At 48.2% G+C, this 26,771-nt stretch overlaps 1 protein-coding gene across 4 annotated transcripts; it reads left to right on the top strand.

Annotated features, from left to right (window-relative positions):
* The first annotated feature begins 108 nt into the window (after positions 1-108).
* Positions 109-24,162, top strand: sh3gl3a (SH3-domain GRB2-like 3a). 4 transcript variants are annotated; one of them, XM_026177014.1, is made up of 11 exons: positions 109-318; positions 19,497-19,565; positions 19,816-19,888; positions 19,975-20,118; positions 20,893-21,026; positions 21,558-21,716; positions 21,840-21,943; positions 22,352-22,476; positions 22,566-22,598; positions 23,014-23,079; positions 23,825-24,162. In XM_026177014.1, exons 1-11 carry the CDS (start codon positions 274-276, stop codon positions 24,025-24,027), a joined length of 1,155 nt encoding a protein of 384 aa, XP_026032799.1. In that variant the 5' UTR covers positions 109-273; the 3' UTR covers positions 24,028-24,162. The 4 variants fall into 4 exon arrangements, with proteins under 4 accessions (XP_026032799.1, XP_026032804.1, XP_026032810.1 ...); XM_026177019.1 differs by lacking the exon at positions 22,566-22,598; XM_026177025.1 differs by lacking the exon at positions 23,014-23,079.
* The last annotated feature ends 2,609 nt before the right edge of the window (positions 24,163-26,771 follow it).

Genomic DNA, 26,771 nt, shown 5'->3' with positions numbered 1-26,771 from the left:
CCAGCCCTGCTGCTCAGTGATGTCATGCCTTAATTATTATTTATCTTTTTAAATCCTCGGAGACCTTTATTTTGAAGCAGTTTCCGGTTGGGCCGGCCTCCCGCCGTTAGAGCTTCACTGAGCTCGGGGTCATGCTGCAATCTTAGCGGAGTCTGACTGATGAGTGCGGAGCTGTGGTGTCGGCTGCTTCGTTCTTGAGCCCAGCCTCCGTCGGCCGTGTGTTGAGTCGCTTTCCCGGAGTATTTTGTGCGGGGTTGAAGCCGTTCGTCCAGGATGTCTGTGGCCGGGCTGAAGAAGCAGTTCCACAAAGCCAGTCAGGTATGGAGGCGCCCGACAACAGCAGTTCGGATGCGGACCCTGATCTCCGCTTCAACATCAAACCGTGAACGGAATCAGGCTGTAGTTGGTCTGAAAACACGACAAGTCTGAGTTGTTATCGCTTAAAAATCGTGGGTTTCAAAACGTGTTTGCAGGGTGTGGATGGAGCGTTACTTTTCCGCCCAGATAAGTTGTTTTTATCGGAGATAACGTCACACCAAACACTGCTGGGAAAATCTGATGATTTAATCTAATTTCACACACACACACAAATAGATTCATCTTAAGCCACAGTTATGGACTTTTTATCAATTTATGTAATCCGGTGAATAATTCGTCTTCATTGTTGTTGCCATACAAGTTCTTGTGAAACGTCAGACTTTGCTGTTTCCACAGTAAAACCAACAGGAAACACTAACAGAGAAGTACACGTAACTGTTTTTATTATGAATGTTTCGAGAGGCTTTAGGTCGACGTCTGGTTTGATTTTATCCCCTGAAAGGAAATCACACATGAAGCCCGTTTTTAGGCTTCATGGCGATGTTTGTGTGACTGAGGCACCAGCCAGATGTTTCGCACCTGCCACAGCTGCGCCGCGCAGTCATTTAAAGGCAGGTGGAGCAGTCTTTATCAGGTGGATTTCACTCCCGGGCTGTACGGTTTGTGTTATCTGGGTGAAGCTCCATTAGACTCAAATACCTTTTAACGTTACATGATAAAAATACCATTGAACCAGTGGAAGGACCTGCTATTCCCACTGCCACCAAAAACACTGTGGTTTGTGGGCGGCTGTGAGTAACATCTAACATTTGGACAACTTGGAAACAGCTCACAGACTGTTAGTCTCAGTGAACCTTCATCTTCACCTTTAAATAAGAATTCGCTCCAGTTATCAGTAGATCACAGGCTGGTTTCCATCAGCTTCCATCAGTCTCAGTGGGATTCGCTACACAGCACTGAATCTGTACGTTTAATACCATGATATGTACTGGTGATGCTGGGTGAATCGGCTCAGCTTGCATGATTTGCTCTCTCTGTTGCATTTGATACAGCAGAGCATGCGAGAAGTATTGATTTCCATCAGTATTGGTGACTGTGCTTGTGGCGCACCACAGGGCTCCATTGTGGCCCCTTTGTCATGTTAGCAGCTGTTCCTTGTGTTCATATTTAAATCGCTTTTATGCTGATGATACTCGGATATATCTGCGCTTTAAACCAAGCAGAAGCTCCTTAATAAATTCCTTCAAATGAAACTAAATCAAACCTGATGGTACAAAAGATAGATGTAGCTGCCATTGTCATCTTGGTGTTTTTAAAATGATGTTAAAAGAAGGATTCTGACGGTGGAAGCTGAGAAGGACCAGGATTTGGGAAATGTTCTTAATGTTTGATTCAGTATGTCTGTGCAGCTTCTCGTGGTCGTCTGAAGAACTTGAAAAAAGGTGGCGACTGGGCTGTTTTAAGAGTTCTTTAACAACCACCTCCTAAGGGGACAACCCCAACCTGGGGTTAAATAGCTGGGACTCTCCACCTTTGTTTTTAGAACTGAAGAAGCTTCTTGGATGAGAACTGAAAGAAGTCCGTTTTATTCAGTACGACCCCAAATGAGTCACAGAGTACTGAAGTGTTAGCAGAGGTCCGGGGCAGCGCCGCTTTGGCGCTGCAGGTATCACCCCGTGGTGGAGATCTGTCATCAACGTGAGCTTCTTCCTTTTAAGACGTTTATATACGTTTTAAAGCACTTGGTTCTTGTTTTAACCTTGAGAATGTTATCTCTGCTGTTCTGTGATTTGCCTTTTCAGTGTCCATTCACCGTTGTGTGTGTGTTTCTGTGCATGGTGTAAACTGTTTTTAATCACGTCCCCTGAATAGTTTCCAGGTTGTTTTTTGGTTAAACGTGCTTCAGATCTGCTCTCAGCAGTGGGGCAGTAGAATAAACTGATTTGATTTGTCATAGGAAGCGGGACTTGTGTGTTGGTTTTAGTCTATTTTTATTGTGTGTTATGTCTTCACAATGCATCGTGGCAGCAGGAAGACACAGAGTGTAGCCCACAGATTGCATCAGAGGCCTTTGCTGCGGTTATCGAGGCAACTTCAGGTTGAACCCTGTTTGTGAAGGTGGGTCACATCTAACTGGGATAAATTGCCACGGTAACTGATGCTGCAGACCCAACCTGCTCCGAAGCACTTACGTTTGAGATGAGCGCTCGATAGGTATGAAGTCAGCACTGACTGACCAATACGATCTCTGGAAACTAGCGTCAGAATTCCTGAAAGTTCCATGTGACCTCAGAGAGTACGGAGCATCAGTAAGATAAAGACTCTGAGTCACAACTTTATTGCTGATTCTATTTTTTATGGCCCTGTAAGCGCTGCTATCTGATCCCACGCCTGTTTGTGTTTGTGGACTCACAGTCGCCACTTTTTCTGCTTTTACTTCCTGCTTCAAACAAACTTCACGCAGCAGATTGGGAAACCCTCAGGAGACTTATGGACCTGATAACCACCTACGTGTGACCACTTAGCATGATCGATGATGAAGGGGAAGATATCCTGGATCCCGTCAAAGTCGCTTAATAGTGCAGCCTTGCAGATGAACCTAAACTAAAACGTTAGGAGCTCGGTGTGTTAGTCTTCTTTAGAGCCGTCGTTTCCAAAATGAACCTCGTGTTTCATTTAGTAAGACCGTAAACTCATCAGCAGGGCGTGTAATGAGCCCAGAGACCATGTGAGCAGCAGGCTCGTCTTCTCATAGACTGTAATCAGATTTCTTTTATAACCAGAGGAGTCGCCCCCTGCTGGCCATTAGAAAAAATGCCGGTTTGAGGTCATCTTTCCGTCTTTGGTTTCCACCTTCGTGGAGAGCTGTGGTCAGCCTCTGTTTGAGGCCTGGCTTTGTTTCAGTCAGAGTGCTGATTTCTTCTCTTAGTTAAACACTCGCACAGTGACAGTGAGGCGTTACAGGCCTGGGCCTGTGTTATTATTATCTTTAGCCACATAACGTGATAATTAGTCAGCTAAAGGCTGCAGCCCTGTGTGACTGTGCGCATGAACAAGAGAAAAATGAATCCATAATAAAGAGCGATCCAACCTTTTATTCATCAGTGATCGCCTGTGCTCAGTATTGCTTTTTTAAAAATTACTTTATGTTTTTATAAATAGAATAAAATAGCCCTTTATTGTCATTGTACGTGTGCAACAAAATTGTGGGTGCTCCACGTCAGCTGTGCCGGAATAAAATATAAATAGCAGAATATGTACAAAATAAGAGAAGGGCCCACGTTAGACAAGACTTGGTCTGAATAGAGTCCGTGTATGAGTGACGGGGGTTACTCAGACCGTGGCTCAGATTGGTGAGGTGGGTGGGGGGGGTTGCGTATAAGATGAAGTGTTAATCTTAGGTGCTGCAGCCCTTTCACCATCGACTGAGCAGGTGGCGTTGTGTCTGTCTCTGTAAGTCTGCAGATGTGAGTGTGAATAACAAACAGCTGGCTGATACAGCTCTCACCGTCAGCTCTGGGGTTTGGAGCTGTGAACACACCACACAGAAAACGCACCACATTCTCCAATCGCATTTTTATCTTTACCAAACTTGAACATGTACCCCTTTACTCCTTGAAGGGGGAGTGGGAGTTCCCCTTGAAGCTCTTCTCTGAACTGAGGCCTTTCCGTCATATTTCGGCTGTTTACAGAACAACACGACTGGGTTTGCATCAGCCGTCAGTGAGGGTGCTCTCTGCCAGTCCAGCCGCCCTCAGAAAAACACAGAAACTGCTCAGCGTCATCAAATGGTCATGAAACCAAGACTTTATTGATATACTGAGGTGTCATGTGGGTACTGGGAAGGTCGTCTTTAAGGGGGAAAGAGTTCAAGAAAATACATAAAGGCAGGAGTGGGCAACTCCAGGCCTCGAGGGCCGGTGTCCTGCAGGTTTTAGATCCTGGGTCAGCACACCTGAATCACATGATTAGTTCATTGCCAGGCCTCTGGAGAACTTCAAGACATGTTGAAGAGGTCATTCAGCCATTAAATCAGCTGTGTTGGATCAAGGACACATCTGAAACCTGCAGACACGGGACCTCGAGGCCTGGAGTCGCCCACCCCTGCATTTAGGTGTCGAGTGATGATGGTGGATTGCTCTCTCAGGGTTGGAGGACAGGCAGTTTATGTATCGTGGGATCTTGTTCAAGAATGGTGTTAAGGTGGAGCGTGTGGTGACTGGCAGGATGGTGCTGGTCCACCTTAACAGGTTTAATTTACCCATAATTCACTGCACCAGTATCCTGCTTCAGATAGTCGAGCTCTACAGGGCTCTAAGCTGCAGCCACACTGGAAGCGGTTCATTCGCCGTGCGTCGATTTGAGGCTGATGGATGGTCACTAGTGGAGATTCCTGGCTCTGGTTGCCTAGGTAACCAACTAATGCATTTACTACCAGGTCATGTGTTAATCATCGGGCTGCTCTGAGTGTTTGTCTCCACACATGCTGCTGTGCTTCGTGGACGGACACCTCGCTCCGGGCATCTTTGCTTTGTTCAGTCTGACCGTGCTGCCACTCTTCAGACAGAAGAGGCTTCTCCTGCAGCCTTTCCAAACAGACATACTTGTTCAGTCTTTTTCTGCTTGTGCTGTCATGAACTTCAACCTTTAACCGAGGCCCGTCGAGTCTTAGATGGACCTCTTGGGTTTCTCTAAGCGTCTCACGGTCTGAGCTTGGGATGAATTTGCTGGGACATATTTTCCACACCTGAATGCTCCAGACCTGACTCTGCTGTTCAGGTGACTCCACGGAGGCAGCTTATTCAAATCTGACAGAATAAAACTTTTAGGATTGCAGCTGTGATTAACGAACGCTTCCAGATTGAACGCTGCATACCTCGGCCTCCGCCCTGCAGTGTCTCCTGCCTCATGAAGTAGCTTCAGGTATGTGACTGGTGAGAGCGCTGATGCTGAGCTCTGTTTAATCACGGTGTCCTCTCACAGCAGGCTGTATGAACGCTGTCGTGTCTGTGAAATTATTCCTACGTGCACAAGCTGAAAGTCAACCTGCCACTTCCTGTTTGTGCATCAGTGTGCGGTGCACGACATCATAGATTGTGTTTTATTTTAAACACACGTGAAAGATAAACTCGAGGTCGACTTGGTTTCCACTTTCACTTATTTTCCGTGAGAAAAAGATGCAGACTGGGTGAAACCCGATGAATGCTCAGTGTTCCCTACCTGTGTGTTTTTCCAGGTACCTTTGATCTGTTTGTTTGAGTCCTGCACTGATAACAGTAAAAATCAATGCAAAGCATTTCAGAGCTTCTCTAACGCTGGCGTCACCCGCTGTGGTTTCCTGCTGCTGGAACACGGCGACACAGACTGATAGCGGCGCTCGTCAGCGTCGGCCTCTCCTGCACAGAAAAAACAAATCAGACGTGTTTTTACAGCGAGCTGCTCGTCGTGTGTTTCACGAACATTGTTTGCTGTTCACCTGCTTCCTGACACCGGGGTGGAGACCAGATGAACCAGCAGGAGATAACCGGGAAGGGAAACGCTATCACTTCCTGTTTATTTCAGCCACATCTCTCTTTGTTTCCACTATTGTTGGAAAAGCAGCACAATTAATATAGCAGAATATTTTCTCTGCCCGTTTTGGAAAAATCCTCAGTGCTGGGGGGTTTATAGTTGCACTCAGGTCCAAACCACTACTGAATTCTATGGAACAGCTGCTGCATAAGATAAGATAAGATAAGATAACCTTTATTAGTCCCACACGTGGGAAATTTGTTTTGTCACAGCAGGAAGTGGACAGTGCAAAAGTTATGACGCAAAAATTAGAATACAATAAGAATAAATACAGTACACAACTGTACAGAATAGAATAAAATAATATACTATATACAGTAGAATAAAATAGAATAAAAATATACAATAAGATAAAAATAGAATACGAATGCTATATACAACCAGTGTTGGTCAAGTTACTTGAAAAAAGTAATCAGTAACTAATTACTGATTACTCCCCCCAAAAAGTAATCCCGTTACTTTACTGATTACTTATTTTCAAAAGTAATTAATTACTTAGTTACTTAGTTACTTAGTTACTTTTTAAAAACACGATTTACAACCTGAAGAGGTGATAAAGTGATAGATCTTTCAGCCCAATTCTACTTTTTCTACATAATCCATCATACAAAATGTAATCAAATGGAAAAGTCTCTTTTTTTTAACTTGTTTTATCAGTTTTAATCTTTTAACTTTATGCATCAAGCAAACATTTAATTATATGCAACATTCTCTGACTTGAATAAATTAGTTTAACATTTAAACCTATTTTCTACACATTCCAGCACATAAAATAAAATATTTTTTGTGTTTACACTCAGTCTTTCAAACAGATGCAAGTAAAACACAGCAGAAAATAAATAAAGTCAAAGACTCAGCGGTCCTTTTGCTCTATTTTCACCTGTAAAGCAGGAGCAGGGTAGGCGGAGGTTTACCCTGGTGTAGGTGTGCTGCGGTCAGTTGAAGAATCTGCGCGAGTGTCTCTGTGAGTTTCCCATTACGTCGTAGCTACTCGGTGCTTGTTGGAAGTTTAGGGGTTTTTTTCGCTGTAAAAAGAAGTTTTCTTCCCACGCACAGCGGACGCTAATGTTTTTGTCACTTTTTATGGAGTCAAACTCAAAGTAAGGTCAGTACTTCCACACTTTAAACGCTGCACGCTCATACTCTCTCCCGCACTCGATATATTATCCATTGTTGATCTGCACACAGCTGCTGTCACCAACGTCGCACTTGCTTACGTCACTGTCATGAGACATTCTCGCAAAAAAAATCACGGTTTTAGTAACGCAGTAACGCAGCGTTCCTACGGGAAAGTAACGGTAATCTAATTACCGATTTTGCAATAGTAATCCCTTACTTTACTCGTTACTTGAAAAAAGTAATCAGATTACAGTAACGCGTTACAAGTAACGCGTTACTGCCCATCTCTGTATACAACTGAGTAAAAATACAACGATGACAGAAAAGATTATTGCACTTAGTGTTATTGCACATGTGTGGATGTGTGTGTTTGTTCAGTTAAAGTCTTTGTTGTGGAGTCTGACAGCAGTGGGGAGGAAAGACCTGCGAAATCTCTCCGTCCCACACCGTGGGTGCCGCAGTCTCCCACTGAAGGAGCTGCTCAGTGCTGTCACAGTCTGCTGCATGGGGTGGGAGACGTTGTCCAACAGGGATGACAGCTTAGCCGCCATTCTCCTGTCACTCACCACCATAAGCCTTAGATCCAGCGTTCCCTCTGATCTGGGACTGTCCACTGTTAGTCCAGTATAGTTAATGTAAGCCAACTGGAAAGAGGATTGGAAAACGTGGCCTGGTCTGGTTTCTGTGGCAGCGTTTAGGTAGCAGGGTCACAATGTGCAGTAAACATCGTGAAAGCATGGCTCCATCCTGCCTCGTATCAAAGGTTCAGGATGCTGCCGGTGGTGTTCGTGCTACACTTTGAGCTTCATTTAAACTCCACATCCTGCCTGAGTATTGCTGCTGACCGTGTTCGTCCGTTTGTGACCGCCATGCGTCACGCCACAAAGCTCAGATCGACTCAAACAGGTTCATTGAACGTGATGACGAGTTCACGGCAGTCAAACGTCAGTCAGCAGAGCGCCTTTGGAAGGAGGAAGGACGGGAGGTTCGTGTCACGGATGCAGACGATAAATCTACAGCAGCTGTGTGATGCCATCCTGTCGACACGGACCAAATCTGCGTGTTTAATCTGAGCCGTGAAGGAGAAGCTGTACCTTCAGTCTCGTTCCATCAGAACTTTGTGTTTGTGTGTCTAGTTAGATGTTGGATGATGCTGGTCCAAGATTGGTTCAGAGCGCTGGATCAGGTATCACCAGAACCTGCCCGTCTATCCATCTCACTCCATGACGCTCTGTGTTTACTAAGCTAACATAGCATGGAGCTCAGAGGAAGCTAACAGCACAGAGCCGTCAGTGTGGAGGAGTTTCTGTGTGATGAAGGTTATTTTTGTTTCTCTTCTGCTTCAGTCTGCTGCTCAGAGATGCTCTCACAGCCAGACCGAGAGCAGGAAACCAGGAACTAACATGACGAGAACAGAAAGACTCCCACACTGAGCTGAAATCAGCCTGTAATTTATCCCAGTTTATCCCAGTTTTCTCCTGAATTCAGTAACTGTTTATTCTTGGATTTATTTACTTGTTAGGTTTCATTGAAGAAGTGTTTAAAATGGTCATTGAAGAATAACTGAAGCTGTTGTTTTTACTGATGGACACAGTGTGACACACAGAGACTTCAGGAGGAGAACAAATGAGGCATAAAACAAAGATCTGAACTTTTTTAATGAGCAACAGCAGGAAAAAGCTTCGATGGTCACGTGGACTCGAAGGAAGATTGGAATAAAAACTGAGGAAGAGGAGCTGAAGTGTCAGCTCGGCGAGGATGTCCTGTTCAGGCAGTGGATGTGGATCTTTAAAGGTCCACAGCAGACAGGACAGACTTCACCAGAACGTCTTTTAAAGACAAATAGTGACAATGATGTCATCTACTTGAAACCGCAGGCGTCTTTATTTAGTCTGTAACCTTTGGGTGATTTTTCTGGTTGAAGCTCGAGGTAAACAGACCGGTCGTGTCTCAGCGGCTCAATAAAGACGAGCTGTGTGAACTGAGCGCGATGTGGGTTTGCGGTGTGTCGGGATCGCGATCTGCCCCAGTCTGTCACTCAGTCACAGCTGTGGTTTTCCTCATCTGCTGCTCTCTTTGCCGTGCAGTCGCTGAACAGGTGGAGCTCGCCATCCGTGACGTTTTAACACTGTTGTCGTCTCACACGCTGAAACCAAACGAGAGCCATGACACTGCCTGTCTTCATCAGAGCGAGGCTTGTTTGGGGATTTTTAGCCCAACCTCTACTTTCAAGCTGACAGGTCTTTAGTCTGATCCAGCTCACGTACGATTTCATCGTCTCAGGCAGCTTAGGGCTGCAGAGCATCGCCTCCATTTCGCCCAAGCGCTGCGTCTTTCCCAGCGTTGTCCAATGAACGATGACCTTTGGGATCAGTGATGTTCATCACCAGTGCTTTGTGAGGACAGTTTGTAGCTTGTGTGTTAAATTCAGGTTATACTGTCTGATCCTGAAAGGCTGAATGATTGGATGCTGTAAAGCCTGCGATACTTCCTCTTCACGCCGGAGGATGGAAATGAACTCTGTCACAGGACTGTTGTGTTTGTGTTTGGGCCACATGGTGTGATCGCACATTAACACCCCGCCCCCCCGACGATCGATTACCTGTGATTGGATGGGAGTCCAGAGAAGACTGTTTCTGTTCTTTAGCACGCTTTACGAGGTTTACGTCCAGGTGTAGCCCACCTCTCCTCCAGTGACAGCGAGGATCGACTCCAGGATCCTGACTGAATGTCGACACATTACATCCTGGTATATTAAGTATTTTTGTCTTGTAATATTCTAGTTTTTATGCAGATGCTTTTCTTGCTTTCATCCATCAGAGAGTTTGTCAAAGGCATTGTTGCTCTTGCAGTTTTGACTTTGACGCGCAGCTTTAGTGCTGAAGTCATTCTCACTCACAGAGTTTGGAAAGCGAGACTCTCGCTGTTTTCTTGAACTTTAGTTATAAATGGCTGAATGTGAGGTGAGTCAAACCTCAGCGGGCACTGAAACGACAGGAAAGCAATGAAATCTAACTGCACAGAAATCGTTGTTTCGTGTTCTTTTAAAAATACATTTTGGAATAACTTAAGAAGCATTGATGTCAGCAGAGCGGAGGTGAAACGATCTCAGGTGTGAGCGGGGGTCTTGATTCCGGGTCTGGTGGAGGCCTCGCTGCACGCCCGCAGCCTCAACGACCTGGTCTGTCTGCAGCTGCAGTTTGTTCTTACGCTAACCTGCTGCGTTCGCTCGCCACCTGCAGCAGGAACAAGATGCCGCTGCTCAGAGATGCAGCTGACAGCTCGCTGCGCCGAGCCCATCCATCTTTAATGATCGGTGATGGAGGACCGAGCCCCGGTCGCCTGGCGGTCTGGCTCATTAACATTTCAGCAGCTCATCATTATCATCATCACTGCTGCTTCCCTGTGACGTAAATCAGCCGGTTTATGTTGGCAGTGCGAGGCGAGAGTCCTCCAGCCGAGCAGCAGAAGGTTTATGATGCAAAGATTTCCCAAAAGGTGAAACGTTACACTGGCTTCTGTTTGATCCCCCGAGGAAACACCCGGTTCTAGCACAGCACGCCGTTTCCTGCTGAGTGTCATTTTAACCAGGTTTTATTTTGTTCATCGGGATAGCAAAGGATGCAGGTTTCTGTCAAACAGGGCAACAGTCTCGGTGCTTCAGCTGCGCTCAGAGCAGTCGTACATGTGTGCGACTCGCCGAGCAGACGAAGATGTGGAGCCAGAAAAACCTGCAGACGATTCCAGTCTGGTGGTTTTTATTGAAGGAACGCTGGCCTGTTATAATATCCTGTTTATCTGCAGTGGAGCTTTGATGTTTTTAAGTTTTGAAGGTGTCAGGTTGTTACTATTGTTACTGCTGTGTAACAATCGTTTTGTTTGAATTGCTTTTCATTTTAGTTTCTTTTGTAATAACCTTTGATCTCGTGATGAAAACGAGTTTGTGTGGCTGAACTGATGCGTTCGCCTGATGGACCTGAAGCCGCGGTTGGCAAATGGTGACATCAGCACAGTGGTGCAAACATTTATACTGGTTTCATGCATCGGCTCTTGTGGTCTTCTGCTGAGTGATGGTGCAGATGAGATCGTTGTTTTGCGGTGGTCTCTGCAGGACGCTCGTCCATGCTGGAGAAACTCACTCAGACTCTGTTAGCTGCAGACGTTACCTTCAGTGTAACTGGGGCTTAATTAAACGTTGGTGGCTTAACTGGGAAACTGACTGGTTCTCACCTGTGACGTGAAGCTTGATCGTGGCCCTGCAGCTTCAGCAGACGGGCTTTTGAGTTTCTCAGAGCCCAGTTAGCACATTTTAATTATTTTATTGTGAGTTTGTTGAAAGTGGAAAACGGCCTAACCTCGGCCCGATGGTCAGACCACCTCTGTTTAAAACTGTGACTCCTGGAAGTTAACGCAGGCAGACGGAGCTGCCGGCGCTCCACACGAACCAGACGACTGTAAAAACAGCAGCTGATGTTTGTCGCTCTGACAACCTTTGCAGGAGTTATCAGAGAGGTGGCCTGAAATCTCCCGACCAGATTAGCTTCTGACTCACCCGATGGAGATGTTTCCTCAAAGACATGGGGAGTCATTTAAAACTAAATGATTTTGTGAAGAAGGTCAAACAAACACACGTGCACCGGCACAGCCCACACTGCAGCACTTTATCACTAGTTCACTTGTTCATCTCCCTGACCTTTGACCCTGAGATGTTTTAAATCGAATATTTTCTCATGACGTCTCTCGGTCGTGTTATCTGACCTTAATGATTCATGGAAGACGCAGAGTGCATTGTCGCTGCGCACTTATTAACTCAAGTTAACAAGTGAAGACAGAAAAGCTTCTCTGCAAGAGTCAGATTTGTTTGTGACAAATAAGTGATCGGTGTAATCAGCTGCCTCTGCAGCGAGTCTCGCAGCCCACAGACGGACTCCATCTCCTCCGTACTCTGCATCTGTGACTCCAGCTTCATGATGGAGGTCTCCACCTGCTGCAGGTTCTCGTTAGAAAACCCATCCAGCTGCAGGAGGAGGCAGAGGAGGAGGAGGCGGGAATTTTCTGGAGAAGCAGCTGATTAACATCAAGAACCAAAACGAGCAGAGCGACGTGCCTGCAGGGAGGCGGGGACTGTGTCACTGTCGGAGAGATGAGAAATAAAACACGAACAAGTAGAAATTGACATTTTTCTGTAACCATGTGATCCATAAACTAAAATGTTGTTTAATAAGGGTTGAAATTTGAACTCGAGCTCATCAGAAGAGTGTTTACTCGGCTCACAGAGCAGGTGAGCAGCACGCTCTTTTCTGCACTGCTTTAACAGATATAAGAGTCGCCCCCTGCTGGATATTAGCAATAATGCAGGTTTAAGACACCTGTGCATTGTTTGACTTCACTTGTCAGAACTTGAAGGTACGCCTGACTTATGATGACATCCAGTGATGTTCGAAGGTCATTCAGCTTGGTCTGTGAACACAAAACCCCACAGCCAATCAGAATGAAGCTGGCCTAAAGGGGGAGGGGTTGAAACTGTATCACAAGTTTCTGCTCTGAAGGCCCAGCGTGGTCAGCAGACCTGACAGGAAGTATGTGAGGCGATGTGTCTGACTGAAGGAACCATAATGACATTAGACGTGACCATCAGCAGTCGACGCGTGTCCCTGTAACCACGGGGGATTAATCCAGTAGTTTCACGCCGTCCTGTCTAACGTATTTTATTTTCTCGTAAATCCTCTCGCGTCTGTTTTCTAGGAGACGACCTCGTTAACTCGTTTCTGTTTGATTCCCTGAAACTGAGCCGCTGTTTGTAGGTCGGGCTCAGAAACAGAAGTGACGGGAAACGCAGCACAATGACTGCAAGGCTGCTGCTTCCTTCCTGCTGAACGCATGAGGAAAGCTCCACCCACGGCGTGCGCGCACACACACACCTGACTGTGAACGCTGTGGTTGCATTCACTGCAGCTCACACTCACTCTGTAGAGTAAAGGCTGCTTAAATATAAAATAATGACACTGGCGAGTGTTGATCAGTCAGCTGGGCCTTAAACACAGCTTCGTGGGCGCTGTGTTACTCCTGCGTGCAGTCATGATAAAGTTGCTCTTCACACTCAGACCAAAGATTTTCTCACAGCTGTGATGCGTGTGCGTGTGTAAGTTTAGCGTGTCCAGGGTGACGGCAGCGCTGCTTTGATGATAAATCCAGTCGTAGGTCTGCAGAGTGTGTGCGCTCTTTTATGGCGCAGTCAGATTATTGCTCAACACTGACGCTCAAAGTCCTCGAGTGTAAGTTCGGTCTTATGAATTCAGCTTTGACCTCACGGTGGTTTTCATTAAGGTCACAGGAAGCGTTTCCACAAAGCAAAGGAGGTTTTTTATTTTTGACTCTGCTGATTAGCTGAGTATTGGTAAAGGCTCGCTTAGCAGCAGACACAACAGAGAGCCAATCAGAGAGCAGGAACAGGTCAGGTTGACCTAAGACGTGGTGAGGTTGACGTGACCTTTTCCACATTGTTAGTGGGAGGTTGTTGAAAGCCTCCTGAGGCTGCTGATTCGTCTTTTTTCTTCCTTGCGTGCTCTGACTGTGTTGTGTCTCTAACAGGTCGCTTTTTCCTTTAAACGATGTCTGACTGTCGCGCGTACACTCTGATGGACGCATCGGGCGCAGCCTGGGGTCGTCATCCTGCTTTGTTTCGTTTTGCCTCCTGCACGCAGCGAGGCGGTCACTTTGCTCCGGTCTGCTTCCTCTCTCCTGTTTCCCTGCAGGCCTCTGGTCAGCTCCCTGGTTCTTGATGTCAGTCGGCTGCTTCTCCACAAAGTCTCTGGGTCGCTGTTTCCAACAGCTGCAGCGGGTGGAGAAGCGGCTCCGGCCTGAGCAGAACAAATGTGCTGAAAGCCCGAGTGATGCGAGCGTCGCCGGAGGCGTGAAGTTTATCAGTGCCGTTGTTCGTGTACACGACGCTCTCCGTGTGGGGAAACACCGACCAAGCTTCACGCAGACGTGCAGGAGCGTCTGAGGACCAAGTCACAGCTTTGTTAGCAGGACAAAGCGAGTACTGACCTCCGGCCTGTAATCGCATCAACCTATCAGCTTGTTGATGGTGTGAACAGCAGTGAAGCGTCCCCTCCAGCTCAGCTCTGTGCTCTGGGAGCTCGCTGAAACAATACGTTCCTGCAAACACACACAAAGCACACACAGCTGAATTCCTGTGTGCGTGCGGAGGCCGGTGACTCAGCGTCGCGAGAGATTCCTCTTTGTTTTGACGGGAATCTGCTGCTCGCTCCGGCGGGCGCCGTGGTTTGACCGGTGTCACTCTCTCCCCGTCGTTAATAACACACCTCAGCTCAGAGCGTGACGCTGACTCACAAACGCACAACAACCCAGCTGAGCTCGCCTTCCTGCTTCTCCACTCCTCCAGACAAACTTTCCGACACGATCCGTCACGCTGTGAGGCCGAGCGAAACGCCGAGCGGGGACGGGAGCGCGCGTCGGTGCGGACGAGTGTTAAAGCGTTTAATTAACCTCCGGACGCTTTTGATTAACCTTAAAATCTGAAGTCAGATCTTTTCCAAGAGGTTAAAACAAAAACTAGTTTTTAGTTTCAGGGGAAAAAGAGAGAAAAGTTTTGGACCTGAAGATTAAATTAAGTTTAATGAATACTTAACGACCCAGCGAACTCTACTTCCTTTAAGATGAGTGTGTCTTTGTTCAGTGTGTAGAGCTGTCACATGAACATTTATTCTGTGCATTTATTGAAGTTGAGGTGGGACAACGGGTAGGACCGCCGTCTCACAGAGGCCGTCGCTGCTCTGAGGCTGCACAGACAACATTCCCTGGACTTCCTGGATGTTGTTGGGTGTGTTTCATTTGGACGTGCTGGAGACGCTCAGAGACGCAAACAAATGCCCCAAAGTTTGGTTTGATTTTCAGACGTCGGGCGTGTTCTTGCCCCAACTTAAGATCTTCTGAAGAGCTTTTAGAGTCATACTTCTTCATTTTTAGGCCTTTCCTTTTGGGAAAGTCAGAAATATTCAATAAAAATTGAAGAGAATGCAACAGGTTAATATACGAGGCCTCGGACGCCCTCGCAGAGGCTGGAAGCTGATGTTTACGTGTGCGCTCTGGCTGCAGCGTTATTGCTTGGCGTGTGTGTGTGTGTGTGCGTGCGTGCAATCTGAGCTGCACAATCAAAGAAATGCTGCAAAGCTGCTGCTGCTTTGATCTGTGAGGAGACGTTAACATCCTGATGAAGATGGCGGCGTGCGGGGAGTCGGCGGGTTTTCACTGCTGAGCCTCGTGTTCAGCGCTCGGGATCATTTCAGCTCTAATGTGTCGGTTCACGTGGAGTCTGCGTGGATTAAAAGTCTGTCTTAGCCACCTGTAACCTGCTGCTAATGCATCTGGCCTGCAGGCTTTGTGCCGTCTCCTCCTCTGACATCCATCAGCTGCCAAAGGCTGCGTTACTTTGGAAACATACAGGTAATACAAACAGTTACACATGGTTACATTTACAAACAGTTACACATGGTTACATTTACAAACAGTTACACATGGTTACATTTACAAACAGTTACATTTCACTTTACATTCAGATGAACTTCCACGTTGTCCTTCATGATAACACGTTGCCTTTAAAACTGCATCTTTTGCACATGTTTTAAAGGAGACTTGTTAGCGTAGCTTAGTATAAGTCACAGTTCAAACTAATCCATCTTTTTGTTACAGTGTCTTAGTTTAACTCCTGGTGCTCTCGAGGCTGCTGCAGGCCTTTGTCTCACTCTCCTGTCTCTGCCCTCATCATCCTCACCGTGCAGCACATCTTTAAGCTCGGCGTGTGACAGCCCACGGGGTCAAGGTGTCCCACAGAAACCTCCTTGTGATGTCATTTGTCTGCTCGTACACAAACTTTCATTGAGGGTCATTTAACCCCCATCCTGCTCACCCGTGCTGACTGTGCTGATCCAAGGATAAAAACCTGTAATAAAATGTAGCCTGAGCTTGGATTACTGTAAATACGCTGAGCTCATTATTATTAACTTCAAACGTTCAATGGGAACGTCCAACGCTGGAGCAGGAGATACACGTCAGGAAGTGCGGAAAAGAAACCTGAACGTTGAACTGATCATTCTTTGTTTTTAGGAAAAGTCCCGGTCACGTGGCTAACCACGTCCCGACCCCAGCTCTGTGCTTGTGCTTCTGTGATGATCTAGACGGAGCGTGCAGCGAGTCTGCAGCGAGACGTTCAGCCTTCCTGTTCAGCGCCCCCTCCTCTGTCCTAGAAAGGCTCTGCCCGTCAGATTGGGCTCATTTCTCTGAGTCTGCTAATTTTACCCAGGCTCTGACCCACTTGGTGAATCTTTCCTGCTACTCGGCAGCACTTGTAGTCGAGCCTGAAGCGCACACACACACACAAACAAACAAACACACCCCACTCTGCGGAGTGTTTGGACTCGACGGTTGGCCGAGCGATCGTGTTGTGACTGCGTTCGTTAAACTACTGAAGGTGACACTAATGCTGTCGGGCACAGTCGGCTCGTAGCTCGGCGTGCAGCCAATCAGAGCTCTGAGTTTATTATGAAACTGAGCAGTTGCACTGCAGCTGGACTTCCTGACGTTTCAGTATCAGGTGGATAACATCCCTAAAACCTTTCTGGGCTTTTCTCAGGGGTTTGTACACTTTTACCAGCTGTGGTAAAAGTGATCGCACAGCTGGGTGCAGCTGGACAGGTGTGCAGCTCACAGGTCTTAGGTTGGTCGGGAGGACGTAGGCTCAGCATTAATGACGCTGTGATGAAAGGCTACTTGTTTTGGGACAAATGTCGGCGGCGGCGTTTCCAGCGCTTCGCCTCGTCCCGTTTATTTAAACGAGATCTTCAGGCTAACTGGCTGATGAGTTACCAGGTAAAGCTCGTGTAACGTGATATTAACAAGCAGGCCTGCAGTTATGAAGGTGAATATTAGATCATGCACAGGTGGGTTCTGCCAGAAAACTTTGTTAGCTGCAGCGCTGCTGGGATGTTCATGGAGTGTGGTCCACCAGTACAGGCAGCTATGTCTCTGCACTGGTTTGTACTGGTTTGCCTTCTTTTGACTGGTTCCATTCCATGTTACTGTCCTCAAAGCTTTAAAAATGGTTTCCCTCACTGATCTGTGCCTCGCTGCAGTTCAGCGGCGGCCTACAGGGACCAGAGATAAGACGGGATGTCCTGTATCGATCCTCGTATTGATCTCATTCTTTGTACTTAATCCAGTAAAATCAGCACCACGAGTAACTGACTGACTGGATGACGTTCAGTTACCTGAAGGAGAAGCTGCATCCGATATGACGCCTCGCCACGGCGTCACTCCGCTGTCGTTTACAGCTTGTTTGTGTGATTTGTCAGTGGGCTGTAAACGGCGCCGTATGATCGGTTTATCACATGAGCAGCAGGACGCTGAGAGTCCAACAGCTGAGAACATGACACAGCGCTGAGTGGATGGGACACACCTTTATTACCGGGTGTAACGTGGCTCACCTGTGCTCTTTACACCTAAGACGTCTGACCTCATAACAAACATCGTCTGATCCAGAGGACGGCGTATCAGGTGCATCGTCTCAGGTTCTGCGCTAACGTACGATCAGGTTTAGTTTCTTCTGCACCTGTAACAGTGCTGATGGTCCAGTCCTGGGCTGTTCATGGATCTCACGACGATGTTTGCTCTTTATTTCCTGCTGTAACAGAAAAATCTATCTGTGATAGTGTGGAGCATAGAGCGTGTCCTGTATATGTCCAACAGGTGAGTTACAGGTGAACATGCTCCGCCGTGCAGCTGTTATGAAGGAGAATTATCTACACAGAGCAAACAGTGTGTGTATCCGGCTGTAAACATGTTTATTATGCTGTGAAGTTTGAACAGGAGTCTGTGGGGCTGACTCACTGCTGCCTCTGCTGGACGTCAGAGGAACTGCAGATGTTTGGACTTCACGTGTCTGAAGGTTGATGCTCAGTTGAAGCTGTAGCGGTGCTGCGTGGTACGAAGGTTTGTGGTCATCGTACTCGTGTAGAAGCGTCTCTGAGGTGGACGACACGCTCCGTCTGCCTCAGTAATCCTGAATTTCCCCTCGTGGACGTGATTTCCTGCCGCTCGGCGCCCGTCGCGTCGTCTCACATCTGGTTGAACCTGAAAGTCTCGTGTCCTGTCTCCTGGCAGTTCTCAGGTTAGCAGAGCTGCAGGTTGCTGTGTGATCTCCAGGCTCTGAACTCAGCCTGCAGGTAGTTTTTACTGAGCTGCTGTTACAGGAAGACCTCGTAGTTTCAATTCATGTCGTGAATAAAAGGCTGCAGTCACCACGTAACGTTTTCAATGTTTTGCTGGCGTGTCCGTCCCTCCACAGTACCCCCCACCCTGCATGTTTTTATTGCACATTAGCTTCTGGTTCAGCTCAGCGTGTCTTAAACATGCTGTTTAGTTTTTATAAGCAGAGGATTAAAAAGGCCAAACAGACCTGGGATCAGCGTGCAGAAGCATGAATCAGACTGACCTTAAAGTTTATTGATCCCTAAATAAACACAGATATGGGTCAGATTTCAGCTCAGGCTGCAGTCGCAGGTCTGACTGGCCCACTGCCCCAAATCTGAGAGCTTTACTTTGTGTTCAGAGAATTTTTATCCTCTTTAAACGGCGTCCGCGCTGCCGTTACTGCTGTGTGAGCGCCCGGCAACTCCAACCAAACCGTCAGCCAATCAGAGCCTCTGACAGTAACGAGTAAATGTAATTAAGTTACTCTCAGCGGTCTGCTTTACACCTTTTTACTTTAGAGTGTCATCGCTCAGCACCACCTTCCAAGTGTCGATGCAGTTTACTGTGTGATGTGCACTTTTATTTTGAAAGGCACCGGCCTTCATTATATCACGAATAATGTAAACGTGCTCTGTAAGTGATCAGTGTGTTACTGTTGTCCAGCTAAATGCTCACACTAATAAAGTTTCTTTGAAGTGGCGACAGTGTTACTGCGGCTTGTTAGCCATTGGTCGATGCTCGTGTTTCCTGTGTTTCCTGTGTAAACCCGGCACGTTTACCAGTGTCCATCACACAGGCTGCGAGTGAAGTCAGTCTGTCCGTGTGGAGCTCTTTATAGCCCAGAAAACATGGAGTCACATACGGCGCTGTGTGAGCCTGCTTCAAACAAAGATGTCACACGGCGTGGGAACGAAGTTAAACGTGTGTAAAATCTGCATTTCTAATTGAAATGACCGTCACAGGAGGAGGTACGTGTTTCGGCGTCTCTTCCAACACCACAGTGACAGATTGTGAGGATGATGTCATCCTCGGATAAATCCCAGAGGCGTTAAACGGTGATTAATGGAGCGACGGCTGGAGCGTGAGCCGGGTTTACTCAGATGTGTTGAAATTTGAATGCAAGCAGGGAAAACTTTATTGAACACATTCAGAAGCACAAATGTTAACAAATAAAGACGCTTCAGGCCTCTGTGACTCTGTGTGCTCTCTCTGTGCAGCTCCTCAGTGAAAAGATCAGCGGGGCGGAGGGGACGAAGCTGGAGGAAGACTTCTTAGAGATGGAGCGGGTGAGTCCAGCACACGCCGAGGGTTGCGGCCGGCCTGCTCACCGCTTTCACTCATACGCTCGGGACAGAACTGGGAGGTCTCGTCATCTTCAGCTGACGAAACACTTCACTCGGGCCGTCCGCTTTATTTAACTCGCCGTTAAAACGTTTGTTAGCTTTAGGAATTGTACGATTTCACAACAAACTGAACCGTTTGCTGAATTTAATCTTTCAGATGTCATCCTGACATTTAACTGCAACCTTTTTTCAGAAAATCGAGGTGACCAGCAAGTCGGTGCTTGACCTCCTGTCCAAAACAACAGAGTACCTCCAGCCTAACCCAGGTGCGAAACACCTCCATGTTTGCTGTTCTTTGAGCTTTCTGTGCTACAAACTCAAACCTGCGTTTGATTCTTTGTTTCCTCGCCAGCGTCTCGAGCCAAACTGAACATGCTGAACACGATGTCCAAGATCCGAGGGCAGGTGAAGACCACCGGCTACCCCCAGACCGAAGGCCTGCTGGGCGACTGCATGCTGCGCTACGGCCAGGAGCTGGGAGAGGACTCTTTGTTTGGTACCAGCTCTCAGATGCCTCAGGTCCTCTAACAGCTGCACAGAGGCCGTTACAGGCGGAGCACCAGCGCAAACCCTGCACTGGCACCGAGGCGTGAGCACGGTCATCTTTGGCCTTTCACTGCAACATTTAACATGGACGCAGCTGCTTAGTACAAGACGCATGCAGAGCATCAGTGTTACAGTGATGCAGCAGTTTTCAAAGATTGCTCCGTAATAAAATCTGCACAGTGCACCACAAGTTTAAAAGCATCAATGTTGTGAATGCTGCTTTGCCTCCTTCATGACGTCAGGTGTCAGCGTGACGCTCGGTGTTGCTGAACAGGCGGTTTGCTGCAGAACGCTGCATGTCGGACAAAAGCCTGCAGGACTGTGTGCAGGTTACAGTGCACAGTCATACAAGGCAGAAGTGTCGTTTGTAATAATGGCCAGCAGGGGGCGTGGCCTCAGGTTAGAGGAGGCGGTACGATTGCAGCCTGACGTTCATTTTAAAATTCTGGCCGTCAGAGTCGGAAAGCAGCCGAGTCTGAAACCAAGTCACCGGCCAATGAGTGTGCAGCGTCCCTCCTTTGAGCTGGTCACTCGCTGTGAGGTCAGGATGCAAAGAACTACAGATTTCCTCCCTCGTCGTGTCCCTGTGTTTGCGCCCCTCTGTGCTGCTGTTAGTCGGCTGCGTGTGTCAGTGTTGAATGAGGAGTTTGTACCTTGTAGATGATTTTATTGAGATCACTGTGATAACGGCTCATTGGAGGCGGCACCTCTCTCTGTCCTGCAGGATGCGCTCTGGTGGATGTGGGTGAGGCCATGAGGCAGATGGCAGACGTGAAGGACTCTCTGGACATAAACGTCAAACAAAACTTCATTGACCCCCTGCAGAATCTACAGGACAAGGACCTCAAAGAGATCACGGTAAAGACAGACGAGAGACTGCGAGGTTCTCTGACCGCTGGCGCCGTTTGCAGCGCAGCAGAAACACGCGCTGAAATTTCTGCAGCGAATTTGCAAACGGTTTGAAATCTGCCTGTCGGGGCGCTGCACGCACAGATCATCCTACCTCCGCTTTACTGCGCGAGATGCTGTGCAGCAAACCTGCAGCTTCTCCTCTCCGTGTGCCGAGCTAATGCTAGCTGCTAACCCTCTGACCTGCACCTGGACTCTCAGGTGTGTGGGCGGAGTCACATCAGATATTTGGGCCATTCTTCTGATCGTGAATTTCACTCTTACACTCGAGTTTTTAGACGACGTTATCCTCAGTACACTCGCCTCTTATACGCTGCTCGTGGCGTTTAGCCTCGTGACCTCCACCTGCACACGCCTGATCACTTCGCCTCCACATCAGCTCAGTAAATCTGTTCACGATGGTTTTAAATGAAATGTTTTTGTAAAGAAACACACAGTGTGACGTGCGTGTCGACGTGTTTCTGCCGCTGGTGTTCGCAGCATCACCTGAAGAAGCTGGAGGGCCGCAGATTAGACTTTGACTACAAGAAGAAGCGTCAGGGGAAGATCCCGGACGAGGAGATCCGGCAGGCGGTGGAGAAGTTCGACGAAAGCAAAGAGCTGGCTGAGAGGAGCATGTTCAACTTCCTGGAGAACGACGTAAGAGACGCGAAGACGCGGGTAACGGGGAGGGTTTCACACGTGAGACGTTATCGTTTAACGTGCGTGTGCGTGCGTGTGCGTGTGTGTGCGTGTGTGTGTGTGTGTGTGTGTGGCCACCAGGTGGAGCAGGTGAACCAGCTGTCAGCACTGATCAAGGCGGCGTTGGAGTACCACCAGCAGTCGTGTGAGATCCTGCAGGAGCTCAGTGGGAAACTGCAGAAGAGGTAAGAGAGCCGCTTCTCCTCCGCTGCGATCGGGGTTCGTTTTTAAAGCGGGAGCTCACTGAGTTTGTCTGTCACCGAAGGTGTTTTTCACACTTCAGCTTCTGTTCTTGATGAAAGCGTCTGGATTTGGCCGCCGCTCGCTGTCGGCGGATTGCGCAGACATCAGAAGTTTTATCCTCCTGAAATGTCAGAGCCTGTTACTCCATGTTTCCATCAGTAAAGGCTAAAAACACTCGTTAAACACGCGCTCAGTAAGGTAGAAGTAGCGAGTAAGAGCGCTTATAAACCCTGAAATTTGCTGAGATCTGAGGTTTGTGGGCCCGTTTCCCCTCGGAGCGTCCGGTCTGCCGCCGGAGAGGAAATGTCGGCTTTGATTCGAGTCGCCTCCCTCTCTCTCTCCTCCTCCAGGATATCCTCGGCCAGCAGCCGGCCCAAGAGAGACTTCAAGCCAAAGTCGATCAGGAGCAGCATCGAGGCGCTCGACAGCAACCAGCACAACGGCCTGTCCTACAGCTCCTCGCTCAAGTCCACGGGTACGCCGTCCGTCTGTGCGTCCGTCTGTGTGTCTCAGTTTGTTTCCATCGTTGCGTTGAGTCCCACTGTTCTTCTTCTGCTGTTATAGATACGCAGATCAGCCACACACTGAACGGGAAAAGTAGGTATTCCTTTATGCACACACACATCATGTTCATCGTGTGGGAATGTTTCCATTTTTACAAACTGACAGTGAACGTCTCACCTGTTTCTGGGCGTCCTGACCGCTGCTCTGCTGCACACAGATGGAAACTCGAGCTGTGACGTTCACAGGAAGTTTATCTCTCCATTTATGTTTAATTTAAAAACCTGAGCTCAGCTGCACGTTGTCACCTTAAACTCTGACACAGTGACGAGCTCCAAACGACTAACAGATGAAGCGAGGAGTAGACGTGAAGCTTTTCCTGCAGCTGTTGTTGGAACGCTGCTGCCCTCTGCTGGTGGCAGTCTGACACCACAGCGGTGCTCTGATCCTCTCATTGTTTTTGTTGTTTTGTGCTCATCGCCATCTCCATCTGTCTCCACATGTCATCCAGCTGATCACATATCATCTGTGCAGCTGTCATGGCCCGACACCCCCGCTACCAACGGCAACGCTCACCGTGAGTAACGCACGCCGACGCCGTCACACATCTGCGCGCATCTGTGAGCGGCAGCCCCGGGATTTTGTTTTTGATATCCAGCAAAACGACAGTAAATTTTCAGCTGGTCAAACATGAGATGTGGGTGAATTTTGTTATTTTTCTCCTCGTGATCTTCGTCTGTCGGTGTTGTCACGGAGCAAACGTCACCCACTGGATGTCTTCTTACCGTCTTTGTCTGGATGAGTAACCTGCTCTTTAACCCTGTTTCAGACAAAGCTGGGATATAAATTTTTAAAATATGAAACTGTTTGCAAATAATGAATTTTAAATCTTATTTTAAAGACAAAATTCCAAAAATGGCAGATCAGAGGCTGAAACTGAGAGATTTGATTGTTTCTGTTCATCCATTTAGCTCTCGACCCATGCTGGGGGGGTCTGTGTGCTGCTGGGGGGGTCTGTGAACAAGACCCCTCCAGCAGAGGACACACACGAGTCCACAAACCCAGCAACCTCGCTCAGACCAGGTGTACAGGGCCTGGAGCCGGGCTGAGGGAGGGGCTGCCGGGTACTAGGAAGGAAGGAATTAGGAAGAGTGAATAAAGGAGGGAATGAAATAGGAAGAATAGAGGAAGGAGGGAAGGAATCAGGAAGAAGGAAAGAGACTCGCGGTAAATCAGAGCGTTGTGCTTTCATTTCGCCGCTGCGTCACGAGCCCCGTCCGTCCATCAGAGGTTTTTAAATAAAGTTTTTGTTTTGTCTGCAGAGCCGGAGGTTTTGGATCAGCCCTGCTGTCGCTCCCTCTACGACTTTGAGCCGGAGAACGAGGGCGAGCTGGGCTTCAAAGAAGGCGACATCATCATCCTCACCAACCAGATCGACGAGAACTGGTACGAGGGCATGATCAACGGCGAGTCCGGCTTCTTCCCCATCAACTACGTGGAGGTCATCGTCCCCCTGCCTCAGTGAAGAGCGCCACCGCCGGGCCTCCGCAGACTCTCCTCGGCCCGACTCGGGCGTGAGCGTGCGGCGGATTCTGTTTCGGACCACAGACGCGGCTGTTTCGTCCCGGCCGACTTCAGATTAAACGTCTCCTTTACTTTTGTCGTCTGTTGATATTTAAGAACCTGAACGGAAACCCGAGCCTTTAACGGGGTCTCAACCTGTCGCTCCGCCCACCGTCCAGCACCGCCGCCTCTGCCGGGTATCCCGACGCCGCCGTCCGACCACTACGAACATTTCCTCACTTTATGGTCACGCTAGTTCTGCTAAAAGTCACCTTTCAATGTTTCCTGGTTGTGTCAAAAATGATGTGTTGCAAATCAGAATCAGACAGGAAGTGAGCCGCTCCACATTCCCACAATCCAAGGATGGAGGTGCTTTTATTTTGAAATGGAGCTCGGCCAGGTTCTGGTTTTAATGTGAGAGACGTGAGCGGGTGGAGTTTGGTCTGTGTGACTTTGTTTGAGGCCCAAATCTCATCCACTTCACCCTGACTTCACTTTGTTTCTTTGCTTTTGTAGTTTCGGCGTCGTTTCTGTCCTTGGTTACAGCTTTACGCTGAGACTGGGACGTGGACAGCAGGAGACGTTTTAATGGTTTCAGAAACACGAGCAGTCAGGCGATCAGTCGTGTTTCCCTTTTGGAGCCACGGCACATAGAAAAATCACACGGCACCAAAACCATAGTGACCATTTATCCCCGCTGTCCCCACTGCACCGCCTGCTCGCCTCACTCTGCGTTCTGTGATGGGGTTTGGTGGCGGTCACGTGCCGGTCACGTGCCACGCTCTCAGATCTCAGCAGTTAGCACAGGCGTGACCCTAACGGACAGAAACGGTGACCCAAGCTCCAAAAACCCAAACTTCACCTTCTGTAAGTCAGAGTATTTCAAATGTGAAGCTGAATGTTTGGCCTGTGTTGGTTTTCTCCACTGGATTTGATCTTTCTGTTATTCTGCTGCCCTCTCGGCTCCGACGGCCGGTCTGTGTTTAAACCCGTCTTCACGCGTGCACGCCGTCGCTCTGAATGTGTCTCTCTGTGTTTACATGCTCTGACGGTTCGTTCTCAGGATCGGGGACGCCGCCTCGTCCGACAGCCTGAAGCTGATGTTTGAGCTGTCGTCTGCACTGAAGCTTTTTAGCCTTCCACGTCGCACCTTCCTCCTCCTCTTCAGCACTTTGAGTTTTTCATACAATCACAGGCAGATAACCACAGATCTTTGTCCTGTTCTGTGAGACTGAAGCAAGTGTCTGTTTCTCATCTTCAACCTGAAGACGTCTGTGAAACTCGTCCAGCTCCTAGTTTTAGTGGATGAGTCTGAGGCTTTTAACCAGCTGCCGTCTGTTTAGTCACCAAATAAGAAGGAAACCAACAAACGCCGTCCTCTCTTTGGCTTTTTATTTAGTTTCACACTTATTTGATCATATTTTTGTAAGAAAGCTCCTGTTTTTATTTCCCATCACTGTAGATCAGCCCCGGCTCCGTGTGCGCCGCTTTAAAGGACGCGTGTGATGATGATGATGGTGTCTGTGAGACAGCTTGTGATGGACTAGCAGCCTGTCAGAGACCCAGAGTTGGACACGTAACTTAGCCCGAGAACAGCAACGTTTCAAAACTTCGCATCATTAAAGTCCAACGACACGTGATTGACGTACTGAGAGAGAAACAAAAAAGACTTTTTTAAACGACCACTCGGTGACGTTTATGGAAACATCGCGTTGGTGCTTCAGGGTCAGAAGTGTTCGTCAGCAGCGTGCGAGCTGTGCAGACGTCACACGACTCTGTTAATTGCGGCCTTATTTGTCGAGACGAGTCAGAGCATCAGAACATGAACTGAAGCTTACCTGTGAGTAGGCTGGAGTTCAAATTAAAGTTTACCTTCAGGTCGGACGATTACGCGTGATTTATTACGTCTCGGTCTACGGCGCCAGACGCTCTGATCAGAGGTCAACAGTCACAGCAGAGCAGGTTTATTTCCACATCGAGTGATCTGGCTGTGGTCTGATGATCGCGTCGCTTCTGTTAGTTCATCTTTTTCAGTCTGTTTCTGCCTGAGGTCAAATCAGCAGGTGGCTGAACGTGAGGAAACTGTATGAGCTGTGATTTTAGGCTTTTAATTTGAAAGTTAAACAGGAACTGAGCCCAGTAAAACCGTGCTTACTCTTTACTCCAGCGGAGAGGAGGGTTTGACCACCTCAGAGTTCTTCCACCTGTTTTTGGTGTTATTGTAGTTTTTTACTGCGGTCCAATCGCAGACGCTCGGCTGCGTCTTTGATCCAAACCTGATTCGGCTCCGTCGTGTTTGGATCAGCTCGACCAGCTGTGCTGGACTCTTACTGTTAGCTTAGATGTATGAGGATTTTTTTATTTGCAGTTAATTATGAGTTTGGGGGAGCGGGGAGCTCTTACCTACACAGAGGACGTCCTCCACAAACAAGAGAGGAGTTGTGAAATGAGCGGACCCCCCCAGCTTTATTTTTCACCACAAGCACTCTTTCCAGCTTCTTGTCGCCCGGACCTCTCTACACGGCTTCCTCCACTACACACTTCTCCCCACGCCTCCATCACTACAAAGGGGGGAGGGTCATTAGCGCCATCATATTTCACCTGTCCCCTCTCACGTCCTGGCACCGCCCCTCCACTGCAGCAGGCCAGAGACCACACCCCTGCCACAGAGACCACACCCCTGCCACGGGAGGTTTTTTTAAATGC

This window comes from Astatotilapia calliptera, chromosome 1 (genome assembly GCF_900246225.1).
Source record: "Astatotilapia calliptera chromosome 1, fAstCal1.2, whole genome shotgun sequence".
Lineage (NCBI taxonomy): Eukaryota > Metazoa > Chordata > Actinopteri > Cichliformes > Cichlidae > Astatotilapia > Astatotilapia calliptera.
This window is presented reverse-complemented; position numbering and strand designations above follow the sequence as displayed.